General features: G+C 43.0%; 1 protein-coding gene across 16 annotated transcripts in view; it reads right to left on the bottom strand.

Moving 5' to 3' along the window:
- Window positions 1–24,324, bottom strand: part of ptgr2 (prostaglandin reductase 2) — an 82,001-nt gene that overhangs the window by 663 nt on the left and 57,014 nt on the right. For 12 of the 16 annotated variants that reach the window (XM_073040468.1, XM_073040464.1, XM_073040469.1 and 9 more), the window contains 5 exons: window positions 15,676–15,885; window positions 11,872–11,993; window positions 6,996–7,083; window positions 3,314–3,462; window positions 1,758–1,797 (listed from right to left, as the gene is read on the bottom strand). In XM_073040468.1, the coding sequence (XP_072896569.1) occupies window positions 1,779–1,797; window positions 3,314–3,462; window positions 6,996–7,083; window positions 11,872–11,993; window positions 15,676–15,885 (588 nt within the window). In that variant the 3' untranslated portion in view covers window positions 1,758–1,778. The remainder of the gene's footprint in view (window positions 1–1,757; window positions 1,798–3,313; window positions 3,463–6,995; window positions 7,084–11,871; window positions 11,994–15,675; window positions 15,886–24,324) is intronic. The other 4 variants (XM_073040474.1, XM_073040467.1, XM_073040476.1 and 1 more) reach the window with 4 other exon arrangements.

Here is a 24,324-nt window from a genome sequence, read left to right as displayed (position 1 = left end):
TCTTGGTCTGCCCAAGATTAAAGGAAGAAAGAGTGGGAGGAAACAAATGCTTGACATTCCATTTCATTCTTCCTTAAGTGTTAAATCCAGTTTCTCCATAAATCAATCCCTGCTTTTCATCTCAGTCATTCCCAATGGTAATAAGTTCTACATTAAAAAGAAAACTCATGGATAGTTTCTTTTTTTTTAAACTGGAAGTCTTGCATCATTGGTTCACAGTTCTGGATTCCACATGGAACCTCTTTCCCACATCCATGCTTGCAAACACTTTCAAAATCACAGGCCTATGAGGTTTATTCTCAACTATTTTCTCTAGGAGAAAAAGTGCAGACCCTGTTGAAAATTTCTCAAAAGTAGAATTGATACAACCATCATCCTTATAAGTCAATTGTTGCACTGTCTATTTTTTGATATGCAGGCCTCAAAGTAATGCAGGGTCCTTTTCTTTTTCTGAGGCAGTATCTGGAGGATCAAAACAGATTTGCTTCCACACCATTTCTGAGTGTTTTGAGGTAATTGATGAAGCCATTGTGGGAAATGCAGATTTTTCTTTACAGAAGGGATAGGAGCTGTCTGACAGGCTGCTGGTGAAGTGCTGTGTCCTTTCCCTCAATTATGCTAAGCTTGCCTGTTCTCCCAATGTGTGGATGTGTGATTCTCAATCATCCCAAAAATGCTCTTTCTTTCACATGGTCAAGGGCCAGGAATCAGCAATGGGAATGTTCCATTTCATGGAAAATGACTACACCCAAGTGTTTCTTGGCCATGATAATGAAGTTGCCTGTGCAAAGCATCTGACTGAATGCAATTAGAGCCTCACTGTTGGTCTGGGAGAGGATGCAAACGTTGGCTCACTTGTTCTTGCAGAGGATATTGAGCAATCTTTTCAATACAGTGATGTGCCAACTGTAGAGAGATCATGTCTCAGAAACAGCGCAGGGATCACTGCTGTTAGTAGACCACAAGCTGAGCAGAGATTAAGATCTTGATTTTCAAACATTTTGTTTCTGTTGACCAAAAATTGAGCTGTTGAATTGAAATGATGATGAATTTTATCATTTACGTCTATCTGCTAAAAGGTGGCTCCTGTGAAAACAAGTAATCCATATTTGAGGGTATCTCAAGTGTGATCTTGTGTTGAATACAACTTCCCCATTTCTGAATTCTATTCTACCAGAAATGAGCTCCTGTATATACTTGCAATTGTGGCTTTACTAACTCATGATGTATGCTTACTAATTTTTGGATTTTGTAGTGCTAAATTCTTAAATTGCTGCAGCAACTGAAATCTTACTGATAATGAAGATCACATTACCTTTTCATGGTGCATTAACATCCTCACATTACAATACATGATTAACCACAGACATTCAGTGATGCCCATAAGAATTGAAACTGCATTTCTAATTCCAGAATCCAAACAGAAATAGTGGTATTCCTCATGGGACATTGCTTTCGAACTTTTCCTAGTCTGACCATCTATTTTGACCCCCTTGTTTCTGACCACTTTCCTGCCAGTCTACTACTTGCCCGCATATCCTGATCTTAGCTGCTAGTCTACTGTAATGTTAATAAAAGACTGAAAATGTATGAAAGATTTAAATTGATCTTGCAAATTGGCCAGCTTTGGACACCTGTCCTACATAAGCCGAAGAACAAGTCACTGTAAGGTGCATAGCATACAAAACTCAATTGAAAAGGAAAGTGGGGAACAAGCACCATTAACAAAGGGTGGCACAAAGCCAACCTCTCCTTACCTCCAATGTTTTCCAGTCCTTTCACCACCGTCTCACAAACCTGCGGGAACAGAAGCACTGGTGAAAACTACAAACACCTTTAAAGACCTACTACCAGTGTACATTAACCCAAACTCAATTTTGCACTGCAGTATAAAAATCTCTCTCTCCATTCCTCCAGCGATTTCTATCACAATGCCAACTTACTTACTGGATGATAACCTGAAAGCATCATTGTAACAATTTCACTCTGCTGATGCACAGGCCAAGTATTCATTTGCTCCTGAAACACAGCCAAGCAGATACTCTGATTCCAGGGAGTTAATTTGTAATTAGCCCCTATTACAAACAATTACATTAATTACTATTTTAACCAAGAACAGCTTGGTGCAAACCCAGAGTGATGTAGCTAGTAAAGACATTGCCTCAGATCCAGCTTCAATCTTCAGCTGTCTGTGAAGCCTGCATATTCTCCCTGTGATGTGGTTCCCCAGGTACTTTGGTTTCATCCCAAACTGAAGGGTCAGTTTCAGCATTGTCTCCATGAACAGACAACTCCTGTCCTACCTGCCAAAGTTACACTTCTGGCTGCATGTGCACCAGTAATACATTGCCAGTGACTTGGGCTCATTTCCACCACTATCTGCAAGGAGTTTCTATGTTCTCCCCATGGCTTTCCTCACACACTTCAAAGACCAGAGGTAATTGGTTATATGGTGTAATAGGGCAGATGAGGCTCGTTGAGCCAGAGGGCCTGTTACTGTGCCACACCTCTAAATAAATCAAATACTGCAGATAGTGGGAAACTTAAAAAAATGCAGGAAGCACAGCCTCCTCTGATGCAGGGTTATCAACTCTGCCCTTCTCTCCATAGCTACACTACATTTTCTCAGAATTTAGTTTCAGTTATGCTTGTTGACTCTGGTCAGCTGACACTGCAGCTGTGGCATCCCTTCCTCAATTTTCTCAGCTTCTGAGTAACATTCTCATTAATAGCTATTTTGTCAACTCAGCTAGCAACCTATTGGATAAACCTTTTGCCCCAAAGAGTTTATCTAATTTACACATTGTCATTCAGTGCAAAATATCAGCTCAATGGGTGCCATGGAGAGAGATCGGGCGGTGGTGGGCGGGCGGGCAGGGTGGGGTGGGGTGGGGAACCACTGTTTCCAGTTTTAATGTTCTCCTATTATACAACTAATGGCTGGCAAAGACTGAAAACAGGATGCTGTCAGCTACAAGCCAAGCTGTCACAAACAGTCAAGCAGTCAAAATCTGAATACGATCCCACATGCATCAAAGTTGTAATTGTTTTTATTGTCACATGTACCGATGAAGTGAAAAACCAACCAGCATGCTATCCAGACAGATCATCTCACAACACAAGTACATCGAGGTAGTGCAAGGGGAAAAATGATAAGAGAATAGTGTTACAGCTACAAAGAAAGTACAGTTCAGACAGACAATAAGATGCAAGAGCCACATTGAGGTAGATTGCAAGGTCAGGAGTTTATGGTGCAAAAGGTCTATTCCAGAAGCTATTTTGAGCCTGAGGGTACATTTTTCAAAATTTTTACCTTCTTCCAAATGGAAGAAGGGACAGTATCCAGGCTTGATTATGTTGGCTGCTTTTCTGAGGCAGTGAGAAGTGTAGACAGATTCCATGGTGCTGGGGCTGATTTTCATTATGGACTGAGCTGTGGCCAAAACTCTCTGCAAATTCTTGCTGCCTTGGACAAAGCAAATGCTATATCAATTCATGATGCATCCAGCTAAGATGTTTTCTGTAGTGCATTAAATTAAAATTGGTGAATCATGGGGACGTATGAAGTAGAGGCACTGGTGAGCTTTCTTGGCCAGGGCGCTGATCTGGTTGAATCAGAATCAGGTTTATTATCACCGGCATGTGATGTGAAATTTGTTAACTTAGCAGCAGCAGTTCAATCAATACATAATCTAGCAGAGAAAAAACAAAATATAATAATAAACAAATAAGTAAATCAATTACTAATCAATTACAAATCAAGTAAATCAGTGGCATGCAAAAGTTTGGGCACCCCGGTCAAAATTTCTGTTACTGTGAATAGCTAAGCGAGTAAAAGATGACCTAATTTCCAAAAGGCATAAAGTTAAAGATTACACGTTTTAAGCAAGATTACTTTTTAATTTCCATCTTTCACAGTTTCAAAATAACAAAAAAGAAAAAGGGCCCGAAGCAAAGGTTTAGGCACCCTGCATGGTCAGTGCTTAGTAACACCCCCTTTGGCAAGTATCACAGCTTGTAAATGCTTTCTGGAGCCAGCTAAGAGTCTTTCAATTCTTGTTTGTGGGATTTTCACCCATTCTTCCTTGCAAAAGGCTTCTAGTTCTGTGAGATTCTTGGGCCGTCTTGCATGCAGTGCTCTTTTGAGGTCTATCCACAGATTTTTGATGATGATTAGGTCGGGGGACTGTGAGGGTCATGGCAAAACCTTCAGCTTGTGCCTCTTGAGGTAGCCCATTGTGGATTTTGAGGTGTGTTTAGGATCATTATCCTGTTGTAGAAGCCATCCTCTTTTCACCTTCAGCTTTTTTACAGACGGTGTGATGTTTGCTTCCAGAATTTGCTGGCATTTAATTGAATTCATTCTTCCCTCGACTAATGAAATAAATGTTCCCCGTGCCACTGGCTGCAACACAAGCCCAAAGCATGATCGATCCACCCTCGTGCTTAACAGTTGGAGAGGTGTTCTCTTCATGAAATCTGCACCCGTTTTTCTCCAAACATACCTTTGCTCATTGCGGCCAAAAAGTTCTATTTTAACTTCATCAGTCCACAGGACTTGTTTCCAAAATGCATCAGGCTTGTTTAGATGTTCCTTTGCAAACTTCTGACACTGAATTTTGTGGTGAGGACGCAGGAAAAGTTTTCTTCTGACGACTCTTCCATGAAGGTCATATTTGTGCAGGTGTTGCTGCACAGTAGAACAGTGCACCACCACTCCAGAGTCTGCTATTTGGGAAAACTTATTTATACTGTAATCATTGCTTATGTATTCTTTCATGTGTAGTGGGAAATTGTATGTTTGTAATCCCTTTATTAATATATCAATTGTATTTTGTTCATAATATTATTAATACTAATAAAAAGATTGAAAAAGAAAGAAAGAAAGAGTCTGCTAAATCTTCCTGAAGGTCTTTTGCAGTCAAACGGGAGTTCTGATTTGCCTTTCTAGCAATCCTACAAGCAGTTCTCTCGGAAAGTTTTCTTGGTCTCCTAGACCTCAACTTGACCTCCACCATTCCTGTTAACTGCCATTTCTTAATTACATCACAAACTGAGGAAATGGCTACCTGAAAACACTTTGCTATCCTCTTATAGCCTTCTCCTGCTTTCTGGGCATCATTTATTTTAATTTTCAGAGTGCTAGGCAGCTGCTTAGTGGAGCCCATGGCTGCTGATTGTTGGGACAAGGTTTGAGGAGTCAGGGTATTTATAAAGCTTTGAAATTTGCATCACCTGGCCTTTCCGAACGATGACTGTGAACAAGCCATAGCCCTAACAAGCTAATTAAGGTCTGAGACCTTGGTAAAAGTTATCTGAGAGCTCAAATCTCTCGGGGTGCCCAAACTTTTGCATGGTGCTCCTTTTTTTTCCACTCTAAAATAGTACAAAGCAAAACTAATACACTAATCTTGCTTAAAATGTTGAAAAGAATGCTTCATCTTTATGACTTTTGGAGATCAGTTCATCTTCTACTCAATTAACTATTCACAGTAACAGAAATTTTGATCGGGGTGCCCAAACTTTTGCATGCCACTGTATGTATATAGATTAAAAATTGTGCAAAAAACAAATAATATATACTTTAAAAAGTGAGGTCGTATTCAAGGGTTCAATGTCCATTTACGAATCAGATGGCAGAGGGGAAGAAGCTGCTTCTGAATTGCTGAGTGTGTGCCTTCAGGCTTCTGTACCTCCTACCTGATGGTAACAGTGAGAAAAGGGCATGCCCTGGGTGCTGGAGGTCCTTAATAATGGATTCTGCCTTTCTGAGACATTGATCCTTGAAGGTGTCCTGGGTACTCAAGCTCAAACTGTTATTCATATTTACACCAAGGAACCTGATGCTCTTAAATGACGTCTACATTGACACAGATTCCTTAGTGACTGGTTCTTTTGTTTTGCTGACATAGGGAAATGTTGTCCTGCCACCAGACTCCCATCCCTTAGCTATACTTCATCTCATCATTATTTAAGATCTGTCTGCAACAGTGGTGGAGGTGGATACGATAGGGTCTTTTAAGAGACTTTTAGATAGGTACATGGAGCTTAGAAAAATAGAGGGCTATGGATAACCCTTGTAATTTCTAAGGTAGGGACGTGTTTGGCACAACTTTGTGGGCCGAAGGGCCTGTTTTGTGCTGTGGGTTTTCTATGTTTTGTCTGTATTTTCTATCTCACCCACTACGGTGGTGTCATCTGAAAACTTGTAGTTGGAGCTGGAGCAGATTCCAGCCATGCAGTTGTAAATGACTAGAGTAGGGGCAGAGGACAGTGTTGAGGATAATCATCTGCCTATTCATTCTGACAGATTGCAAAGTCAAGTATCATGTTGCAAAGGGAGGTGTAGAATCCTAGGTCTAGGGGTTTGGAATTGTGCTATTAAAGGCAGAGCTGTAATCAATAAATGGGTGTCTGATGTAGGTGTCTTTGTTATCCAGATACTCCAGTGATCAGCATAGGGCCAGGGAGATGAAATTCACCTAAGGTCAAGTTTGTCTAGGGGTTAATGCACACCATGACCTGTCTCTTGAAATGCTTCATGATGGTGAGTATTAGAGGCATCAGAAAACAGTCTGTATTTATTTGGGAAAGAAAAATGCTAGTTTTCTGACTAACAGAACAAAAACAATCAGCTACCACAGCAATGGCTGCAAAAGCACATCAGCAAATTTAATATTCCTGCAACAGGATTAGGACACTAAACATTTATGCTTCACACTCAATGAGAGAAATAGATATCACAACCCATGGAGGCCAAGGTCCCAGTGCAGACAACCACCAATCTATTTGTTCAGCCATGCTTGAAATCTGAGCCACACCTGCATCTGTAACATAATCTCGCAGCAAATGCAGAATATGATTTATCAAGCAAATACAGTGAACAGATGGTTCATGTAATTGACAAAAATCATCCAATGTGACCATGACTTGTGACATGATTACTTGAAATAGTTTTTATACACAAGCAGCAAGAATAGAGTGTGGTACAGTACCTTCAGTTTCCCCTCCTTCAGCCACCGGGTCAACTGCACCAGGCTTGTGGCATACTTATCTGAATAGTTTGTCACCAAGAATCTCTCTCTGTGAAGATCAATAAGGAAAATGGAGAAGGAGAAGTAATAGTCCTTATACAATCATTACAGCATTGAGTAGTTTAAATGGAGTAAAGAGTGCTATCACCTCAAGTAGGTCTGCAGCAGACACCATCTCGCTGGCTCTCTGCTCTGGACCAGAACACACTTCAGGGTGTGATTCTCAAACTTCTGGTAATGCCCCACCCCCACCCCGCACTTCAGCATTCCCATTTCCCTCTCTTACTTTATCTCCTTACCTGCCCATCACCTCCCTCTGGTGCTCCTTCCCCTTTTCTTTCTTCCATGGCCTTCTGTACACTCCTATTAGATTTCCTCTTCTCCAGCCCTTTCTCTTTCACCCAATCAACTTCCCAGCTCTTTACTTCACTCCTCCTCCCCCCCCCCCCAAGTTTCACCTGTTCCCTTGTGTTTCCTTCTCCCATCACCCCACCTTCTTACTCTGACTCCTCAAGATTTTCCCTCCAGTCCTGATGAAGTGTCTTGGCCCGGAGCATCAACAGCACTCTTTTCCATAAACTTTGCCAGTTCCTCCAGCATTTTGTGTGTGTCGTCAGGCTGTTGTTCACTGAATACCGCACGGTGGTCAACACCATCTCGTCAAAGCTCCTAGAACTCAGTACCTCACTCTGTAATTGGATCCTTGACTTTCTCACTGGGAGACTACAATCAGTGCAGTTCAGAATCCTCATCTCAACCTCACTAGCCATCAACCCAGTTATCCTCAAGCTTAGCTCCCTGCGCTCTTCATCTACCACTATGTGGTTACACACAGCTCCAAAGCCATCTACAAATTTGATGACGCTACTGCTTTTGACATAATTCCAGATGGTGGTGAGAAGGTGCGTAGGAGCGAGATGGTTGAGCGGTGCCATAATAACAGCCTTATGCTCAACATCAGCAAAACCAAGGAACCAATTGTGGACTTTAGGAAGGCAAACACAAACAAGTCCTCATTGTGGGGTCAGCAGCTTCATGTTTCTGGGTCCATCCTGGGCACTGCACATTGATGTAATCATAAAAGCACACCAGCATCTTTTCTTACAGGTTCAAGGAGATTCATGTCAAAGATTCTGACAAATGGCTACAGACTTACATTGGAAAAATCTGTAGATTCTGGTTTTCCATCACTGCCTGGTATGGAAACTCCAATGCACAAGAACTCAGGCAGCTACAGAGAGTAATAGACCCAGCAAGTTCCATCACCAATACGTTTCTACCCACAAAGACAGCTACAGTAGGCAAAGACTCAGGAAGGTGACATCAATCATCAAGGACTCCAACTATCCTAGTCATACCCCCTTCTTGAGGCTGCCATCAGGAGCCAGACGACCCGCATGCCAATGTTCAACAACTGCTTCTTCCCCACTGCATTAGGTTTCTTGAACGGACCTGAAAGTTCCTAATACTACCTTGCACTACATTTCTTTTACTTTCTCTCTCAACTTGCACTGATGTCATTATATTTATTTGCATTACAGGTGGTGCATAAATTGTTTATTTAAGTATATGTTAACTTATGTTTGTCTTTTTCATAATGTATCATGTTGCTGCTGCAAAAAATCTACCATTCATGACATTTACTCCCTGTGTGCCTATGACAATGAACATGAACTTGAATGGGTACCTAAATTAAAAGAATTGCTGTTCTCAAAAATGCACTTCTGAAACTTGTCAAAATCTCTTTGGCAGCAACTTCCAAAATAACAATCTCTTCTATCTGGAAGAATAATGAGGCTGGAAATCACACAACATTCTACCCAGTCTTGACCATCTCTCATCATTCCTGTTTTATGATTGGATCAAAATCCTGGAACTCACTGATCAGCAGCCTTTAACAGAAAGACTGCAACAATTCATTTAGAGCCATGCTCAGGGCCGGAAAGCTAGTGCGGGGCCTGTAGCATAAGTTATAAAGGGGCCCTAAATTTTTAAACAAACACGTAAGTATTAAAACATAAATTATTTACTTACATTGTAAAGCAATTCAATTTTTTCATTTGCTATACAGCCAGATAATACGACAAATGTCTGACACTTCAGTAATAGTATTACTTACATGTAGGTATCAATTTCAAATATCAAAAGTAACAAAACTACAATTTGAAAGTTAGATTTTCTAGATTTAGCATGAGGAAATTAGTTGATGATACTGGAAATGTCTATTTCACGCAGAAGTTCATGTTCTTCTGAACGCGGTGGACTCTGAACGTCTGGTCCCTGAAGTATTTTACCCAGTAGACGCAGAAGAAATTTGATAATTGCGCTTTGTTTGAATTTATTTACCCTCACTGTCTTTTATGAAAAGTAGAACATTAGAAAATTGGGAGCAGACTTTTAAATTTTAATAGCCCAGGATTAACTCTGGTACAAGCACAGATTATTTGTTACACAGTAATTGGATTTATCAGTGTCCCGGGTAAGTAACTTTCGGTTACTTGTACGGAGGCCGCAACGTCTCCTCGCTCTTAGCAACTGCTGATGCGATTTTAGTCCGTGTTAATGAAAATGCGTTCACACCACAATTTTCTATATGAGATGATGTTCCGGTTCCAACTCACGTTCCATGTTAGAATTGTTGCGTATGCGGGCCTCTTTCAAACGGAGTTGTTCGCAAATCATCTGATGCCTTGAAACAATTAGCGGAACCAGAGGTATTTACTGATAACCTGATCTATCAGCGCTCCCTTTCAGATTTTCAACTTGTGTTCCTGACAGTCCCTAGAATGCCGTCTCATTCCTCTCAATCTCGTTTTGTGTATGAATACCAATTGACAACTTAACCTGGGTCATGCAGACTTGTCACTGGAACTGTTCGTAGTTTTTTCATTTGTGACGTGAGACATCGAACTGCACAGAAACACACACAATCCATGTCTATCAAAACGTCCTGTCATTAGCGGACCTCATTCATTCGAACTTTTTTTTCACATGAGTACCGTAGATTCCGTACTACAGAGCGCACCTGATTAAAAGCCGCTGGCTCTAATTTTAGAAAGAAAATCAATTTTGTACTTGTACAAGCCGCACCGGATTTTAGGCCGTAGGTGTCCCACGTTGTAATATGAGATATTTACACAGAAAGATATTACACGTGAGGATTTTTTAACTTTTAATTAAATCTGTATGGTAACAAACAAATACATATTGCAAATGCCTTTTTTTTGAACCTTGCATGTAATACGGCTACTTTAAAATATACATACGTATCGGTAACACACAAATTACATTGCGTATACTTTTTTACTGAACAGTGCACGAACAACATTCCAATATCTCCTAGCGACTGGTAAAAATATATATACTGCAGCCTACCAGGAAAAGTTATTGATCGCCTTTAACTTAAAAGCAGCGTTTTCGCTCGCGTAATGCGCTCCCCCCACCTTCCCGTTTATCGCAAACCGGTATTTCCCACAAGACGCGGCGAAACCGGATGTGACGTCTAGCATTCCGGGCTGTAGTACAGAAAACATACTAACAAATGAATTACTAAGCGAAAATATTATAAACTAAATAACTGCCATAAAGGCAGCACAATGCTTTTCTTCGAGTGTTTTCCATGTTGATGAGGGTGAGTACAAATGACTGATTTACAATAATTTAATTGTGAAAGTGCGCTTGATTTATCGTACAATTTCATTGGACCTCTGTGAACTACTCATCAATTTTATTGGTCTACTGTTACGAGGCAAAATGTTTTTGGCGGCATGAAAAAAAATCATGCATTAGCCGCACCGTAGTAAAGGCCGCAGTGTTCAAAGCTGTTCAAAATGTGGGAAAAAAGTAGCGGCTTAAAATCCGGAATCTACGGTAATCGATTAAGATATTCTATCTCAGGGCAAATAACTTTGATTTTAACTTGTGAAAATGCTTTCCGCTTTCTTCTCCGGGTTCACAGGATGTGAGCATTGCCAACAATTTGGATATTATTATCCCCCTCTAACTCCCGTGATTACAGGATTAAGGTAGCAATCACAAGATCACATGATTTTACACATCATGTAAAATCCAGCAAGGCTGATTATTCTCCTTCCCAGAAGGTCATTGATGAAACAAATGAGGCTTTGCAGTTAAAATCCATCAAACTTTACAACTCCTCCCTTGGAGTGTCAGACACCCTGAGCCAATAGGCTGGTCCTGGACTTATTTCCACTTGGAATAATTTACTTATTATTATTTAATTATTTATGGTTTTATATTGCTGTATTTCTACACTATCCTTGGTTGGTGTGACTGTAACGAAACCCAATTTCCCTCGGGATCAATAAAGTATCTGTCTGTAATACATTATTTGGTACATTACGTGCTAACACAGAGGACAATTCATATTCAAAAAGCATAGATATGGTGTCTTCACAACTACCTGTAAACTTAGCATTCTTGTTTCAGAGATGCATTGAATCTGGGTTCACAGCTTTTAGGAAATGCATTGTTCTGAACTCAATCCACAGCACTTTGTCAAACAGAAGACTGATGGCTGAAGACAATTATTTAAGTGTAAATGAATCATCTACCCAACACTCACTCTAACAGTTGTAAGAAAACGGTGAGAATGCCGATTTCACCAGACTGCAGCTTGCAAGCATTTATTGTGGGCGGGGCCCTCGAAAATGCGGGGCCCATAGCATACGCTACTTTTGCTACTAGGTTAATCCGGCCCTGGCCATGCTCCCTCTGAATGAAGGGCACAGATCCAAAACTTCTCACTGTCCCCCAAAAGATAAAGCTACAAAACAAATACCCTAACTGTAAATAGAAACAGGAATCATTTGTTTACCTTGTGATATTCCTTTCCTTTAGGATAGCCTCTGTGTGAGAAGGTAGTGGAGGAGGGTAAGGCACATCTTTGTTGTACTGGGAAATCTGTCCACATAGAATGACGTGACTGTCTTTATTCATCTGGATTAAAATAAAACATTGAAATGTTCTACTAAATTACACTGCCTTGAGTTTAGACGGAAAAGTAAAAGTTCAAAGCAAATTTATTATCAAAGTACTGATATGTCATCATATATTATCCTGAGACTGAGTATCCAGTGAAAGAACAGGCAATATTAGAGCTGTCCCAGTTGGTTACGTGGGAAAACATCTTACTCCCCTACATAAAAGGATAGTCAAAATTTCTAAAATGTTTTTGTTTTGGGCCACTGATGTTTATCGTGTCATTTTACTACTTAAACAAGAAAAGTCAAAGCCAACATAAAAGCCAAAGGGAGGGCATATAATAAAAAATAGTGGGAAGTTAGAAGATTGGGAAGCTTTTAAAAACCAACAGAAGACAACTAAGAAATCATTAAGGTAAAGATGGAATATGAAAGTAAGCTAGCCAATGATATTAAAGAGGATACCAAAAGTTTCTTCAGATACATAAAGTGTAAAACAGAGGTGAGAATGATGGAAAATGATACTGGAGAGATAGTGATGGGGACAAGGAAATGGCAGATCAACTGAATACAGGCAGTCCCCGGGTTACGCACGAGTTCCGTTCCTAAGTCCGTCTTTAAGTCGGATTTGTACGTAAGTTGGAACAAGTACATCCGGCATTATTTAGCGTCAGTTAGTCAAACGTTTGTCTTAGTATATATTTTACCTTTCTATGCATATAAAACACTTAAGAAACATGTATTCCAGTAATTCAACCACTGCATTGCTTAGTAATAATTGTAGCTTTCATCGGGACAAGGTCTTTCACATACTCCATTATTCTCACTTTATCCGTTATCCTTCAAAATAGTTCCGATTGTTGACCGAATGTAGCCTAATGCTTTTTCAATGACCAATGGTGTTTCACCTCTTTCCAAATGCTTTATTATTTCCACTTTATTTTCAATCGCGATCGCTTCCCGTCAATGGAACAGAAACACTGAATTCCCCAGGTCCTAAACTCCACTGCACTGAGCCAAGCTAAATGGGACAAGTGGGGGCTGTGCTGGGTTTGGGTATTTGATCCTCCACAATATTCCACGTGGGAATTTAAACTGGAGGTGGCAGTGTTTTTTTTTACGAGGTCGAGTTGCGAGCTTGACATCAACCTGGCACGAATGGTATGGGAGTCACTGGATCGACATCAATCTGGCACGGGAGCAGCCTCTCACTAAATCGAACTTGGGAACCTCCGTTCTCCAGCTCGGCGCTGATCTCACTGCGCCACCAGCCGACCGGAACGGGGGGGGGGGGGGGGGGGTCAGGGTGACTCTTACTAAGAAAAATTTAAGCCAAATACAAAGTTAAACACTCAACACAGTGTCAATGGCAACGACTTAAAATGGCGGACGGTGTCGCGATTCAACTTAAAATGGCTGACGGCGTCGCAATCCGACTTAAAATGGCGGACGGCATTCTCCTACCTCGGTTCGTAAGTACGAGTTGTCCGTAAGTCGGACGTTCGTAACTCGGGGACTGCCTGTAAGTATTTTGCATCAATCTTCACTGTGACATTCCAGGTGTCAGGGGTCATAAGTGTATGAAGTTACTGTAACTAGAGAGAAGGTTCTTGGAAAACTGAAAGGTCTGAAGGTAAATAAGTCACCTGGACCAGATGGTGTACACCCCAGAGTTTTGAAAGAGGTGGCTGAAAAGACTGTGGAGGCATTAGTAATGATCTTTTAAGAATAACTAGATTTTAGAATGGTTCCCAAAGACAGGAAAATTGCAAATGTCATTTCACTCTTCAAGAAGGGAGAGAGGCAGAAGAAAGCAAACTATAGGCCAGTTAGTCTGACCTCAGTAGTTGGGAAGATGTTGGAGTTGACTATTAAGGATAAAATTCAGGGTACTTGGAGGCACATGATAAAATAGGCCGCAGTCAGCAGGCTTTGCTCAAGGGAAAAATCTTGCCTGACAAATCTGTTGGAATTCCTTGAAGTAGTAACAAGCAGGATAGACAAAGGAGAATCAGTTGACGTTGTGTACTTGGATTTTCAGAAGGCCTCTGACAAAGTTCCGGACAAGAGGATGCTTAACAAGCTACGAGACCAGGGTATCCAGGGAAGATTCTAGCATAGATAAAGCAGTGGCTGATTGGCAAAGAGAGGGAATAAAGGTAACTTTTTTTAGTTGGCTGCTGGTGACTAGTGGTGCTCCACAGGGGTCTGTGTTGGGACTGATTCTTTTTACGTTTTATGACAATGATTTGGATGATGGAATTGATAGCTTTATTGCAAAGTTTTCAGACAATATGATGACAGGTGGAGGGGCAGGTAGTTTTGAGGAAGTAGAGAGGCTACAAAAGGACTTGGATTAGGAGAATGGGCAAAGACATGCAGATGGAATACAGTGTTGGGAAGTGTATAGCACTGCACTTTGGTAGAAGAAATGAACGGGTTGACCATTTTCTAAATGGAGAGAAAATAAAAAGGTACTTGTGCTGGATTCCCTAAAGGTTAATTTGCAGCTTGAACCTGTGGTGAGGAAGGCAAATGCAATTTTGGCATTCGTTTCAAGAGGACTAGAATATAAAAGCAAGGATGTAACGTTGAGACTTTATAAAACACTGGTGAGGCCTCACTTGGAGTATTGTGAGCAGTTTTGGGCCCCTTATCTTAGAAAGGATGTGCTGAAACTGAAGAGGGTCAAAAGAGGCTCATGAAGATGATTCCAGGCATCCCACATGAACAATGTTTGATGTCTCTGGGCCTGTATTCACTAGAATTCAGAAGAATGAGGGGTGACCTCACTGAAACCTATCCAACAGTGAAAGGGCTTGATAGAGTGGATGTTTTCTATGGTAAGAGAGTTTAAGACCAAAGAACACAGCCTCAGAATAGAGGGGTATCCTTTTAGAATGGAGATGATGAGGAATTTCTTCAGCCAGGGAGTGGTGAATCTGTGGAATACTTTGCCACAGGCAGTTGTGGAGGCCAAGTCTTTGTGTATACTTAAGGCAGAGGCTGACAGATTCTTAAATGGTCAGGACATGAAGGGATACAGGAAGGCAGGAGATTGGGGCTGAGAGGAAAGTTAGATCAGCCATAATAAATGATGGAGCAGACTCAATGGGCCAAATTGCCTAATTCTGCTCCTATATCTTGTGGTCTTAAGTGATTTATCATTGAAATCTTGTTCAGTACCAGATCCAACCAGTCACAAGTTGTTTCAGGCAAAATCACCTGCCAAGAACACCTAGGGAAGGAAGCTTTGTCTAGTCCTCTTGGAGCCCCAGTATGAACATTATGCCAGTTTACCTCTAATAAATTACAGCCCAGAGATTGAGCTAATTTCTGAAAGCTTCTCTGTTCTTCATTTGAAAGCCCACTTCAATAAAGGCCATTCCATGTTTCAAAACTAAAGAGGAAATGAATCCAGATGATTCAAAAGCATTTTAATGGTTTCTGCTCATCTTTTATTGAGGCTTTTGGCATGGATTTCCCCCCACAAAACAGATACATATTTGGGCAGCAGTATTAATAGGGAGCAAACATACATATCCCCCCCCCCCGTTGCTTGGGAAGGGGTTGGTTTTGTTTGACATGGGTGGGGTTAGGAAGTGATATTTGATTATTTTTCTGCTGATATGGTAAAGGTATTATCTGCTATGGACAGTCTGTAATCCCTCAATTGTTTCAATCCTTAAGATCCATACCTGACTAATTACAACATCACTGATGTATCCTCCAACATTGTCAAAGTAAACGTTCACTCCACTCGGACAGTATTCCAACAGCTTTTCTGTAATATCATCTTTTTTGTAATTAATGGCGGCATCAAAACCCATCTTGCGGACCAAAACTTGACACTTCTCATCCGTGCCACAGATCCCAACCACTCTCGAACATCCTTCAAGACGAGCAATCTGGTGAAAGTTACAATGTCAGGCATTTCAGTAACTACCCTGCTGCCTTAAAATGGGAAAGAAAAGCCAAACATTCCATGGCACAACCTCATTCCTAAATGGGATGTAATCATAGAATTTGTGTTAAACACAAAATTACATTATAAAGGCCCCCATCTGTATCATTTTGAGCAAATAATTAAAATTTATATGTGCGAGTATTATTAAGTAATCCTAATGACTTCTAAGGACCATCAAGTTTTATTTTATCCATACATAAATGTAATATTAACATTTTTAGTCACAATTTAAAGAAACGAGTTAACTAACATCCTAATTTCAGTTCAGATTGTCACTAACCTATGAATTTAACTTCACAAATTACTCAAAATAAATTTTAAACTTTCAGCTGTGGGGCACAATCACTCTAGTTTTTAATCCAAATGCAACACAACCTGTTTTTAAACTGTCCATCGGGTTAAATGCTACTATTAAAACACTAATAATGTGACTCCTATTAATTACCCACACCAACATCCAAATATGCTTCAACTCTCATTTTGTTTTGATCTTTTTGCCATTCTACACACTGGCCACAAAAAAAAGACCAAAATTCCAAATAATGGTATTAAAAAAACTGAATTTGCATATTTTCATTCCTGCTGCGCATCTTTCCCAACCCCTCCACCCCCAAGTAATGGATTTGTTTTCTGAACTTAATCCAGCAAGTTTGCAAAAGATCAAAAACATCAGATACCAGCAAATGTCAAATTGTGGCGACCCACTTCCCAGCGCACTCGAACCAGCTCACAAAGCGGCGCGCGCCAGCATTGAGGCCGGTCCCAAAGAGGGCGCCAAGTCTGCTTCACCAGCAAGGGGAAAAGCCCGCGTGCAGGACGGACTGTGAATACTCGCCCCCTATAGCATTCCCGCCCGGGGAGGGCGGGATCAGGAAGGCTTTAAAGCGAGGCCAAAAAGTTTGAATAAACCTCTTTTGTAACTGCAGCTCACCGACTCCGTGTCGTTATTGCAGCGCTGTGTGTAGCACACCGCTACAAAATCAGGTTTGTTAAATGCACGAATACGGTGAAGTCCAGGTACAATAAAAAAAACTTGCTTGTAACAGTATCACAGGCATGTAGGTGTAGACAACACACAGAGTATAAATTGTGCACAAATTATACAATTTCACTAGTGCACAATCTTATTCCATTGCTAAGGTACAGTTAGGGTTGTGTAGGGTGGTTCGAGAACCTGATAGTTGGAGGAAAGTAGCTGTTTCTGAGCCTGGCTGAATGGGACTTTTAGGCTTCTGTACCTCCTGCCTGATAGTAGCAGTGAGAAATGTTGCTGGAGCTCATCTACAAAGAGTCAGGTCTTTTACTCCAAGAGATCTGGAACTGTTCAGATCCAACAAACACAGGATAGGGAGTATACTATGGAAAGTGATGGAGCTTCTGTTCAAAGACTGGGAATTTGCTCCAAACTCCTTCCTGGATATACAGTGTAAATTGTGTTGCTACAGACTCTGCAGCAGAACAGGAAAATAATCTCTGCCTTGCAACACACTTCAGGTTACCAAGTCGGGAAGCTCCCAACAACAGCAGCACCAAGCTGCCAAACAGAAAATAATCAAAGCCCTCTCACATTACCCAGTGAAGCAAGATAACTGCTAAATTAAATTGTTATTATTGTCATGTGCTAAGGTAGTGTCTTGTGTATTAGTAGTACCAGCTAAAACAATAAGTGTAGAATAACGTGCTACAGTCGCAGAGAGAATGCAGTGCAGGTAGAAGGTCACCTTGAGGTCAAGAGTCCATCTGACATTCTAGAGATCTGTTAAATAGTCTTGTAGCAGCCAAGATGGAAGCTGTCCTTGAGTCTGATATATGCCCTTTCAGGCTTTTGTATCTTCTGCTCAATAGGAGCAAAGACAGAATGCCCAGGATCAGTGAGATCTTTATGTTTAATCTTTAGCAGCACTGATGCTCCCTGAAGATGATGGCAGCATTTGTCATCGTAATGTCAGTTATAATCGATATCTGTACACAGCTGGAAGCCCGAGAAAAGTTTATTTGTCATATATGCCAGGAAAGCAATAGGTCCTTTTTCATCTTCACGTTTGCTGCTTTACCTAGAGAGAAATGTAGACAGAGTCCATGGAGGAGAGGCTGGTTTCCGTGGTGAGCTGAGCTTGTCCAAGATCTGCAGTTTCTTGTTGTGACAGGCAGAGCAGCTGCCACACCACGCCTGACAGGCCATATACCATACCATTGCTGCCACACCACGCCCGACAGACCATACCATACCATTGCTGCCACACCACGCCTGACAGGCCATACCATACCATTGCTGCCACACCACGCCTGACAGGCCATACCATACCATTGCTGCCACACCACGCCTGACAGGCCATACCATACCATTGCTGACAGGCCATACCATACCACGCCTGACAGGCCATACCATACCATTGCTGCCACACCACGCCTGACAGGCCATACCATACCATTGCTGACAGGCCATACCATACCACGCCTGACAGGCCATACCATACCACGCCTGACAGGCCATACCATACCATTGCTGCCACACCACGCCTGACAGGCCATACCATACCATTGCTGCCACACCACGCCTGACAGGCCATACCATACCACGCCTGACAGGCCATACCATACCATTGCTGCCACACCACGCCCGACAGACCATACCATACCACGCCTGACAGGCCATACCATACCATTGCTGCCACACCACGCCCGACAGACCATACCACACCACGCCTGACAGGCCATACCATACCATTGCTGACAGGCCATACCATACCATTGCTGCCACACCACGCCTGACAGGCCATACCATACCATTGCTGACAGGCCATACCATACCATTGCTGCCACACCACGCCTGACAGGCCATACCATACCATTGCTGACAGGCCATACCATACCACGCCTGACAGGCCATACCATACCATTGCTGACAGGCCATACCATACCATTGCTGCCACACCACGCCTGACAGGCCATACCATACCATTGCTGCCACACCACGCCTGACAGGCCATACCATACCATTGCTGCCACACCACGCCTGACAGGCCATACCATACCACGCCTGACAGGCCATACCATACCATTGCTGCCACACCACGCCTGACAGACCATACCATACCACGCCTGACAGGCCATACCATACCACGCCTGACAAGCCATACCATACCATTGCTGCCACACCACGCCTGACAGGCCATACCATACCATTGCTGCCACACCACGCCTGACAGGCCATACCATACCACGCCTGACAGGCCATACCATACCATTGCTACCATACCACGCCTGACAGGCCATACCATACCATTGCTGCCTTACCACGCCTGACAGACCATACCATACCATTGCTGCCATACCACGCCTGACAGGCCATACCATACCACGCCTGACAGGCCATACCATACCATTGCTACCACACCACGCCTGACAGACCATACCATACCACGCCTGACAGGCCATACCATACCATGCCTGACAGGCCATACCATACCATTGCTGCCATACCACGCCTGACAGGCCATACCATACCATTGCTGCCACACCACACCTGACAGGCCATACCATACCATTGCTTGCATACCACGCCGCAATGCATCTGGTTAAGATCTTTTCTATCATGTATCAATTGGTAAGGGTTAACAGAAACGTATCAAATTTCTTTAGTCTCTTGAGGAAGTAGAGGTGCTGGTGAGCTTTCTTGGCCACAGCGTCAATGTGGTTGGACCAGGAAAGGCTATTGGTGATGTTCATTCCTGGAAGCTTCAAGTTCCCAACATGCCACTGAAGCACTGATGTAAACAGGAGCTCGTGCACTTCCTCCTTGAAGTTAATGACCAGCTCTTATTCTGCTGATATTGAGGGAAAGGTTTTGACATGACACCATATAGTTAGACTCTATATCTGATTGTTTACTATTAGTCAGTAAGTCAAGGATCCCATTGCAGAGGAAGGCTAGAGTTAATGTGTGTCCTGAACAGCCTCATGATGGTGAATGTCAGAACTTCACAAATGTGGTTGTCAAGGCAGGCGGCAGTATTCGTTAAGGCACATCACCTTGTTTTCTTCGGTACTAGGATGATAGTGGTGTTCTTAAAGTTGATGGGAACCTTAGACTGAAGCAGGGAGAGGTCAGGAAGTATCCCTACCAGCTACTCTGGGCAGGATTGAAGGACACATCACGGACATCATCTGATTCAGATACTTTCCATGGGTTTACTCTCTGGAAGGCAGAGCTGTGGCTTTGGGTACAGGTATACTCTGGGCAGGATTGAAGGACATCACGGACATCATCTGATTCAGATACTTTCCATGGGTTTACTCTCTGGAAGGCAGAGCTGTGGCTTTGGGTACAGGTATACTCTGGGCAGGATTGAAGGACACATCACGGACATCATCTGATTCAGATACTTTCCATGGGTTTACTCTCTGGAAGGCAGAGCTGTGGCTTTGGGTACAGGTATACTCTGGGCAGGATTGAAGGACACATCACGGACATCATCTGATTCAGATACTTTCCATGGGTTTACTCTCTGGAAGGCAGAGCTGTGGCTTTGGGTACAGGTATACTGGAGGCTTCCCCATCAGTCCCCTAACTGTCCCACTTTGGGATTTAGGAACAGGTAGCAGGAATATTTTTAAATGATCTTGATTTCATTTTTCTTTAAACTCTCCTTACCTTTGCAGATTCTAACTGAAAGGAAAGATAGTAAGAGATTTGAAAGTAGTGGGGGGAGGGGAAAATGCGAAATGATAGGAGAAGACCGGAGGGGGTGGGATGAAGCTAAGAGCTGGAAAGGTGATTGGCGAAAGTGATACAGAGCTGAAGAAGGGAAAGGATCATGGGACGGGAGGCCTCGGGAGAAAGAAAGGGGGAGGGGGGGAAGCACCAGAGGGAGATGGAGAACAGGCAAACAACTAAACATGTCAGGGATGGGGTAAGAAGGGGAGGAGGGGCATTAACGGAAGTTAGAGAAGTCAATGTTCATGCCATCAGGTTGGAGGCTACCCAGCCGGTATATAAGGTGTTGTTCCTCCAACCTGACTGTGGCTTCATCTTGACAGTAGAGGAGGCCATGGATAGACATATCAGAATGGGAATTGGACGTGGAATTAAAATGTGTGGCCACTGGGAGATCCTGCTTTCTCTGGCGGACAGAGCGTAGGTATTCAGCGAAATGGTCTCCCAATCTGCGTCGGATCTCACCAATATATAAAAGGCCACATCGGGAGCACCGGACGCAGTATACCACACCAGTCGACTCACAGGTGAAGTGTCGCCTCACCTGGAAGGACTGTCTGGGGCCCTGAATGGTGGTGAGGGAGGAAGTGTAAGGGCAGGTGTAGCACTTGTTCCGCTTACAAGGGTAAGTGCCAGGAGGGAGATCGGCGGGAAGGGATGGGGGGGACCTGTGGACAAGGGAGTCGCGTAGGGAGCGATCCCTGCGGAAAGCAGAAAGGGAGGGGAAGGGAAAGATGTTTTTGTTGGTGGGATCCCGTTGGAGGTGGCGGAAGTTATGGAGAATTATACGTTGGACCTGGAGGCTGGTGGGGTGGTAGGTGAGGACAAGGGGAATCCTATCCCGAGTGGGGTGGCGGGCAGATGGGGTAAGGGCAGATGTGCGGGAAATGGGAGAGATACATTTGAGAGCAGAGTTGATGGTGGAAGTAGGGAAGCCCCTTTGTTTAAAAAAGGAAGACATCTCCTTCATCCTGGAATGAAAAGCCTCATCCTGAGAGCAGATGCGGTGGAGACGGAGGAATTGTGAGAAGGAAATAACATTTTTGCAAGAGACAGGGTGGGAAGAGGAATAGTCCAGGTAGCTGTGAGAGTCTGTAGGCTTATAGTAGATATCAGTAGATAAGCCACCTCCAGAGACGGAGACAGAAAGATCAAGAAAGGGGACGGAGGTGTTGGAAATGGACCAGGTAAATTTGAGGGCAGGGTGAAAATTGGAGGCAAAGTTAATGAAGTCAACGAGCTCAGCATGCGTGCAAGAGGCAGCGCCAATGCAGTCAATGCTCCAAAGCGAAGGAAAAGTGGGGGACGGATACCCATATAGGCTTGGAACATGGACTGTTCCACAAAGCCAACAAAAAGGCAGGCGTAACTGGGACCCATGCGGGTGCCTTGGAGGAAGTGGGAGGAGCCAAAGGAGAAATTACTGAGAGTAAGAACTAATTCCGCTGGACGGAGGAGAGTGGTGGTAGAGGGGAATTGGTTAGGTCTGGAATCCAAAAAGAAGTGAAGAGCTTTGAGACTGTCCTGGTGGGGGATGGAGGTATATAGGGACTGGACGTCCATGGTGAAAATAAGGCAGTGGGGGCCAGGGAACTTAAAATCATCGAAAAAATTCAAAGCATGAGAAGTGTCATGAACATAGGTGGGAAGAGATTGAACAAGGGGGGATAAGACAGTGTCAAAATATGCAGAAGTGAGTTCGGTGGGGCAGGAGCAAGCTGAGACAATAGGTATTTAAAGAGCAAACACGAGGAAATCTGCAGATGATTTAAAGAGCAAACCTTTATATGTCACATGTATGTCAAAACAATGAAATATGCCAATTGCTTCAAATCAAATCAGTGAGGATTGCACTGAGAAACCCACAATTCCTTTGCCAACATAGCATGCTCACAGCTCAAGGAACCAAGGTGAAACTGAAATTCAAATCTAAATCAAGAGGAAATCATTGGTGTTTGGAATCATATCCTACATAAAAGCCATACTGTTATTATTTGTCAGACATCAATCATCCCAGTCTCAGGACATCACCATGGGAGTCCTTCAAGGAGCTATCCCAAGCTCAGCACTCTTCAGTTGCTTCAATAACCTTCCACCATCAGGAGAGAGTTCACTAACAATGGTACAATGTTTTATTTCAAATACAGCCCCTCAGTAAATGAAGCAATCCATGTCCGCATACAACAAGAACCACAAAACACGCAGGCGTGGATCGCTAAGCGGCAAACAACTGTAGTGCCAGAAAATAACCATCTCCAACAAAAGGATGACTAATCACCTAAACACGACATTCAAAGCCTTTACTGTGGCTTTGACCTGAAATATCAATAATTCCTTTCCTCTGACAGAGGAAATGTATACATACTTTGATATTAAAAGTACTTTGAACTTTGATGCTGTTTGACTTCTACGTTCCACCACCAAGTTGTTTGTTTCCTAATCTTTCACCATGGGAGCGAGTAGTCTTTGGGGTACTGCAAGTCTGTGTCTTTAACGATGCTTTGCTACACACTTGAGTGCTCGGTGGGGGGGGGGGGGGGCGGGGTGCCGATGCTGTTTTGCTAGTGGGGGGGGGGGTCATTGCCTTGCTGCTACTTGTGCGTGGGGGGGGCTTTGGGGTTCTAATGTTTAACTGTCATTCATTCTTTGTGGCACTCCTCTGTTTTCGTGGATGTTTGTGAAGAAAAAGAATTTCAGAATGTATATCGTATACATTTCTCTGACATTAAGTGTAGCTATTGAAACCCATTGTTTGCTTCTTACTCTTAATGCTTGATGACTCTGAGTTCGATCTCCCATTTATCAGATACTGCTTTCCCTTTAGTATATGTTCCCATCTGACAGGATTGCCACAGAACTTCAAATTAACTGAGCGATGGCACCTCCAACAGTAGGGCATCACCCTAGATGATGTGTATAAGCTTCTGTGATTGGATTGGATAGTTAGTTAAGGCATCAGCACACTGGGCACAGGCCACTGACAGCAACTTGCCAAAGTCATTTTTCCTGGGCCACTCTTTCAAGTCGTCTCCAGGTGTAGCCCATCTTCTCGGTGTTAGCTTCAAGGCTGTTGCCAGGTGTTCTTTGGCCGGTCTCTTTTCCACTTTCCCTAAGGATTTTCCCAGTGGTGGTAGTGGTGCTGGATGACAGAAGATTGATCAGCCCTGTGGCTTCCACAGACTTGCAATTTTCACCACACAACTTCATGTGTCTTCTAGGCAAAGATCCTTCCCCTCCAGAGGTGAGGTCCTTGGAGCTTCTGTTGGCTTTGCTATAGCTCTGGGTTTTTATGGGATGGGATTGCTAGCTCCATGCTCAACCCTCCTCCTTTCCAGCTGGCTTTGGACAGAGAGCTGTGCCAGAGAGAGAAAATGGCTTGTGGGAACAGAGACCACAAGAAACTTAGAAAGAAATATCTTATTAAAACTGATCAACTCAAAATTTCATAATCAAGATTTAAAAATGTGTTGAGTATCAAGGATTATGAATCAAGGCAGATACAGAATTGAGAAATGCATATCAATCATGGGGCCGGCTGGTGGTGTAGTGGCATCAGTACTGGACTTCAAGGCAGATGGTCCTGAGTTCAAACCCAGCCGGGTCCCAACCTGGGCAGCAGCAATATCTGCACGGAAGAAGAGTCTGGAAATCTACTTCCATGAA

This window comes from Hemitrygon akajei, chromosome 3, assembly GCF_048418815.1.
Source record: "Hemitrygon akajei chromosome 3, sHemAka1.3, whole genome shotgun sequence".
NCBI classification, from domain to species: Eukaryota; Metazoa; Chordata; class Chondrichthyes; order Myliobatiformes; family Dasyatidae; genus Hemitrygon; species Hemitrygon akajei.
This window is presented reverse-complemented; position numbering and strand designations above follow the sequence as displayed.